At 34.3% G+C, this 7054-nt stretch overlaps 1 protein-coding gene across 1 annotated transcript; it reads right to left on the bottom strand.

Moving 5' to 3' along the window:
* Positions 1–1122: 1122 nt before the first annotated feature.
* On the bottom strand, positions 1123–5055 carry LSH10 (LIGHT-DEPENDENT SHORT HYPOCOTYLS-like protein (DUF640)). The gene is made up of 2 exons (XM_008230871.2): positions 4370–5055; positions 1123–1299 (listed from the first exon to the last, which is right to left on the bottom strand). The coding sequence occupies exon 1, from the start codon at positions 4950–4952 to the stop codon at positions 4413–4415; it is 540 nt and encodes a 179-aa protein (XP_008229093.1). The 5' UTR covers positions 4953–5055; the 3' UTR covers positions 1123–1299; positions 4370–4412.
* Positions 5056–7054: the final 1999 nt, after the last annotated feature.

The following is a 7054-nucleotide window of genomic DNA, read 5'->3' as shown; positions in this document are numbered from 1 at the left end:
TTCTGAGTTTGCAATTTTAGTTGGAATGTTGTTCACCCTAGAGGGAAAAGAGGAAGGGTGATGCAAGTGCACTACATCTTGGCACTGTATTTTCTCTTTACTAAACCAAACTGAACTGAGAGTTTACTTACGGACCAAGTAATGGGCCTCGGAGTGATCCTAGTCGTATGGTAGATAGACATGCCACTATTGGTGCTTGGCTAAGCCCAATAGAAATATGTTTGGTTGATTTGTTATTTGAAAAGTAAGGATTTGCGGTCAAAATTTTAACTTATAATCAAGCCATTGTGCTCCAAGTGGGGAACTCGAATTAGTTCTTTTTAACGCCTTGTATGCTTAAGAACTTCAATATTCTATTTTATGCTCTAGTAAAATGAGATTTGTTACAGTTTCGATGCATATCAGGCCAGCTTTTTTGATGTAGGCAATATTATTTTTTAATTCAGTGTGAGTTTGAACAAGTATATAATGGTAAATGAACAATTTATAAACCTAAAAGCAAATGAAAATACAACTTGGAAATGAAGATTTCTCGATATTCAGTCCATTAAAGAAAGAGTTAAAAGGAAAATTGATGAACTTAAAGGAAACTAGCCTAGTAACTAGGAATCATACCAAGTGTTGGTAGAACAATAAAATGAAAAGATAACTCAGAAGTTGTCAACTGGAAATCTTAATACAGAGAAAAAATAAGTTCAACGTGATCAAGATAACTCAAGAGTAGAGAAAGTTTCTACTCTTTGTAAGTGTGGGTCTTCACACACTTTCTAAATGGAAAGTGAGCCTAGTGGAGTGGAATAGTTGATTTTATTGGACATCGCAAGAATCTGCAAGCTTCTATCTCATACACAAGTCAATGAATTCGATTTCATTCTTTTCTATTTTTCATATTTGTCTGTTAATCTAATTTTGCATATTAAATTCGTTGTGTATACATATATATAATTTTCTGTTAAATATATTTTGTTGAGACTGATAGATTTTATGTCCAACATTGTTGACAATAATGGACACAAGAAGTAGCTAGGGAATACAATATATTCAAGCATAAACCAATATTTATATATAAAGGGTTTCTGATCCACTACATGCTTAAAAATTCCCACCACACTACAAACAAAATGAATTAAGACCGGCTTCATGCCACCATGCCATAAGAGGTCGATCGATACATTTAGAGATCAAATTCCTTATATAATTTTGACTGAATAAAGCAACATTCGAAATCATTCAAACCTTCAAGATAATTTTCCTTGGAACAATTCCTTCCATTTCGTTCAAATTTCCATATGATATATCCTGCACGGAAGTAAATTATTAGTTTGATGATCAACTTTTATTTCAAGGGTACGTGCCTGGGGTGGCATTTGAGTGTCCTGACAATGTGATATCTTTTTGTTTTCTTTCATTAGCACCTGAAGGAATGCATCAATGTTTAGAACAAATAAGACAATGTGATAACTATTTTACCAATAATTTTGAAAAAATTCTGTTAGTTATATATATACTATTTTCAAATAGTCTAACACGTTATTAGATTGTCAATATAAGAATTATTTATCATGTGCGATGTCTAAATATTGTATTTTGTATATACAATTTGACAAAGTAACATATTACATAATTTAGAAAGAAAGCATATGACTTGTACACAAACACATACAGATACGCATTCTAATGAGTATATTACAGGTAGAACATCCAACCTAAAAGCGATATCAATGAGTACGTAGAGCTCAAATTATTATATTTTGTGATGCAAAGTTTCTAACTCCTCGTGTAAAATATAATAAGCTATTACAAAGGACTTACTAGTGTAGTGGTTTGGAGAAAATACTCCCTTCATGAATGAACCATAACATCGGTGTAGTATGTGTGAGTTTAGTATGTTATATATCGCCCCTCTCAATAGAAAGATCCTCAAAAAATATAATAAGCTATTAGTTCTTACAAGCGGCCACTACCATGTAAAAAAGGTAGATTATCCAGCCTTACAAAACCAGTTGGTAGCGGGTGAAGAAAGCTAGTGTCTTATATACCATGGTGCAAGGTTTAGAATTCCCATGGCGAACAACGACGTAAAGTTGAGGACTCAGTTTTAGGATTTGTATATCAACTGCTAGACTACATGTAAAATTAAGGTTGAGATGCATCTCACTGAATTTCCTCACTGTGCCCATATTACCCATCTATATACGATCTGATGGTTGAGATCCAACTGCTCAAGTTCTCAATTTACTTACTGCTAGAATGTTATCGTGTGTCTTGTGTATATTTTATGCGCTTATGTACTTTAGATGCATACATATATGTATGTGTATATCCCTGCACGCGAGGGGCATGCAAAAGCTATAAAAGAAACTAACGATCGTGTCCATCTCAAATGCCATATAAGAGATGAGCATTAATTTGTCCATGAACGTATTCAGAGCTATATATATATGCAACTAAATTAGACAGAGTTAATGAAACAAGAGATATAATAACCACACATTACCAATCAAGTCAGATGGGGGGAGACGAATTTATGGATTCATACAGAAAAGGTAAATTAAACTAACAATGCCAGGACTCATCATGCATCTATATCATTGATGCATCTTTTTTACATTGTTTTTTTGTTGGTATCTGAACTATGCGTACGGTATGTTTGTGGGCAGTACGTAATGTAAATGTTTCTTTACTAACGTGTCGTGATATGAGAGCAACACAACCAAACCCTAGTACACCTTGGTCTTGGAGACTGAACACGTTTTCTGTCATCTCCATTAGGCCAGATTATTAATACACATAAAAATATGTATATAAGCTGTGTCTTAATTCTAATGCTTTGCATAATCATAATTATATATGGTGCTAAATATGGAAGCAAAAATATTGTATTAAGTTGGCAATGTGTGAAGAAGAAACACGTGCATATAGTACTATCATCTATAAAAGGTAATATCAACCTAATACATAAAATAATAATCAAGTTGCCCATGAAGAACCGACAACGACATGTGAGATAATAAGACTTTGAGCAGCATAAGCACTCAAAATTCTGCTCATAAATCGAGAGGGTAAACAGGCCAAATACCAGCCTCATATAGCAGTGGTTTCTTAAGTTTTTTTTTTTTAATTTTTAATTTTTTTTAAAATCAAAGCTCAGACAATGTATGCTCACTACAAAATTTGAGTGAATCTATATATATATATCCGGATGGACGCTATTATTGTACGGACGCTATTGTAAACATGGAGGAAAACAGGGGAAGGATAGTAGAAAACACATGGCTTCCATATGATAATAACGTTGGTACATCGCCATACATACGATATATATATTATATATATAAATGAGATTAGAAAACACAGAAGGCAAAGATGAAGGTAGTAGGAAAACATGAATTGGAGATATATAATTCCTATTAAACTGACATTGTATAGATCTCTTGCAGTACTAATTAAAGAAGAACAAGTAGTGGTGGCACTAATCATATCACGGGCGCTCTACGTTGTAGAGATTCTCAATGATGGCCCTTTTTAAATTTAAAATGGAAATATATAACAGCACAAGAGAAAAAGCTACATAAAAAGATGAAAAAACATGAAAAACTAATAAAATATGAATTAAGAAGATTTGTGAAAACCTTAAACCTTAATTAATCATATGTATGTCAATCATTTGTCTATTTGAATTATGTCCTGAGATGATATCTCACTTGACAAGAAATAATCGTGGGGGCACAAAATCTGCAGAATCCTAAAAAAGCCGAATTAATGAAAAGCTACGAAACAGATAACAATTTTTAATTGATGTACGACAATCACAGTGGGGTTTTACATTGTGAGTGAGTGTGTCTGTGAGTGAATGTGTCTGTGAGTGAGTGTGTTTGAGAGAGAGAGAGAGAGAGAGAGAGAGGGGAGATGCAGAGATTGTGTTTCTCATGCTATTACAAGAAGCTCTGTGATGTAATTACTTCCAAGAGTAAAGATTAGAACACATCAATTTTGCCATTTAGGGTTTTAATTTCTTGGGTGGCTTAATTTGGGTATTATTACAGAAAGAGAGATGTAGTAGGATATTTTGTTGTCATATAGTACAAGTCTGAAACTAATCTTTACTGAACTTTGACTGCTCTTGTCTTGATGAAGTGTAACTTTCCTGTTTCTGTCTTTTTGGGGTTTTATTACATATAAATACTGACACAAATCAATCGCAGATTTTAGGCATTAAATACATTTGTTCTTCAATTAGTTGGGGTATTTATGATGTGAAAGTACTTGAACATTAATAGATGAGACAGAATTTGAACTTGGTCAAACATGAAAAGCAATAAGCAAGCAACTAATTGTGAAGTTTATAATTAAAATTGTAATTAATTACCATATGATGTTCTGAAATTGGGCCAAGGAATTGAGCATGATGATCAAGAGAAGTGCATGGTAGAGCTAGATTCATCATCATTTCCTCCCTTGCTTGGACTTGGCTTCTTCTTCTTCTTCTTGTAAGGGATCCCTCTTGCCTTAGCTTGACACTCCCTCACCTCCCTCAGATAAACCCTGATTGCACCACTAGCAAAAGGGTTGGTTTCTGGGGACCCTCCATTTTCTTCATAGGCAGCCCTCAGCCTCCCTATGAGGGCATCAAGGCTGCCCCAAGCTTGCCTTAGAGGGCATGTGCAAGGAGCAGGAGGCTCAGGCTGCCCATAAAACATGCAGCCCTGGAGATGAACTTTGGTCTTCCCAAACTGATCCAGATACCTAAGAAACTCCAACACATGGTTGTAATTGCACTGAGAAAGTGGGACTGGAGGCCTTTGGTTCTTCAAGTACTGACCAAACGTGTTCCAGTCCCTTCTCTTCTGGGACTCATACCGGCTCGGAGTGGCTGGCTGCTGATGATCATCGCCTGGGGACCCGGCAGACGATGATCCATCGGCGAAATCTTTGCCTCTTTCGGCAGACATGGTGGTGGTGGTGGTGGATGATCAAGTAATGGATTTTTTTGAAGTTTTTTGTTTTTGCTAAATAAAGCAAGAAATAATGAAGGGGGGGAGAGGTGAAAGGAATAGGGAGAAAAAAATTAAAGAGAGAAGGACGATGGAGATCACATTATGGGCCCAGTGAGAAGACCTCCCATGGGGCCAGGGCCATATGAGTTGCTTTCTGTTCATCTTTTTCTTCATCTGTCCAATTTTATTCTCCTTTTCTATTACCATTTTATCTCCCAATAAGCATACAAAAATTGTTGTCTTTTGTCAACTTATGCCGTATTATTTAATAACTAATTACTATACTCAGCCTAATTACCAAAATATTACCTTGAATCTTGTCATCACTTACAAAATCACTGCTCATTGCACTTTGAAATTAGATCCACGAAAAACATTAATTATTTTTTCTTCTCTAAGTTGTTTTAATCTTAGCCTAATAGGGTTGCCACTTCACTGTGAAGGACCTGATCAATATTTTAGTATATCATGAGCACCGAAAAGATAATAGGGTTGTTTAACTAAAAAGTAGGGAGTATGATTGTAGATGCGCAGATCTCGTAATGTCATTCTAGTTTAGACTATAAATGATATAATTCGCTAGGGCCAACCCAGAAAATAAACACGACATCTAGACTTCTCCAAGTGTAATTCTCAAATATTAAGGGGGGAAAAAAGACAATCTTCGTTTGTGTCTTTCATTTTATTATCTTACTGTTTAAATTTGACTTATTCAGTGGAAAGAATAGATTTGAATGAGATTTGCTATACTCACTGTTGCCAGATAAGATGTCGTTTTCAAACAAATATTAAACAGTAATAAGCATATAATGAACCCTAAATGAAAAATAAAAGCCTACTCTAGAAAGTACTCATGTCTTAATTCATAAATTGTCTGGATACATATGCATACAAGTTGTTTCTTTCATTCTGTTATTTTTCCCCTTTTTTTCCTCCTTCTTTTGCCATTGTTTTCTCCTTTTATTTTAACAATAATGTTTGAGTCACTAAATAATTCTCCAAACATACTCACGAAAATGATGTATTGGTGTATTTATCAATGTCTTACTTTTTTTTAGTGATAAGTAAAATTTTAAGTCGACCTAAATTAAATTAATCTAACATTGTCATATTATTTGGTAAATAAATTTGTTCTCGCTAATAGTACCCTTTTATTAATAGCTCCATAAACAATAGCTGCATGTGTAAGGGAGCATTTTTACTCACCACATTAACCAAAAGTGTATGCTCACCAACACTACTATTAAAGGGTGACATTTGTCCTATTATTAACCTTCATTAACTTTTAAGTCATAATAAATAAATAAATTTGAAAAAGGACCTACAACGCACATCCCGATTCTCTCACCCCCTTTTTTCCTCTTAGAGGGTTGCGGGGAAGAGGGGAGGAAAAGAAGAACAAGGGGGAAAAGAAGAAAAAAGAGGGGAGAAAATCGGGATGTTTGTTGTGGGCCATTTTTCAAAGTTTTATTTATTTATTCTCATATAAAAGTTAACTAAGGTTAATAATATGACAGATGTCACTCTTTAAGAATGGTGGTGAGCATACACCTTTGGTTAAGTTGATGAGCAAAATACTTCTCACGTGTAGTGGCTAGAGATTGGTTTAGGACATGCTCACACCTCCCCAAACAACAGTAATAACAATAACATTGGTAGCTTAGTACTAGGGGACGCATAACTTTTCTCTTAGTTTAGTTTGAAATTAATGAGATTATCTGTTCATCATCTAGTGTGTGTGTCTGTATAAGATTGGATTAAGCATTAAATTTACAATTTAATAGTTTAGTGTTCAGTGCTTAGTTTTCCCTGTGGTGATTAATCATTCCTTCTCTTTCTTTCCTCCGTAAAGAACGCCCTTGGCACACACGTGTGGCAATTAACTTTGTTTTGATTTTTGATTTTTGATTTTTAAAATTTAAGTTTTACATTTTTATTCTTCTTCTTTTTTCCTACTATTTTTAACCCTTTTCAAATTAATTTATTTTGTCAAACATTTTGGTTAACCAATGACATTTTAGGAGTTTTGAGAACTTTAACTAAAAGCTTCCAGCTCC

This window comes from Prunus mume, linkage group LG4 (assembly GCF_029339155.1).
Source record: "Prunus mume cultivar Tortuosa linkage group LG4, ASM2933915v1, whole genome shotgun sequence".
In the NCBI taxonomy this organism is placed as follows: Eukaryota; Viridiplantae; Streptophyta; class Magnoliopsida; order Rosales; family Rosaceae; genus Prunus; species Prunus mume.
This window is presented reverse-complemented; position numbering and strand designations above follow the sequence as displayed.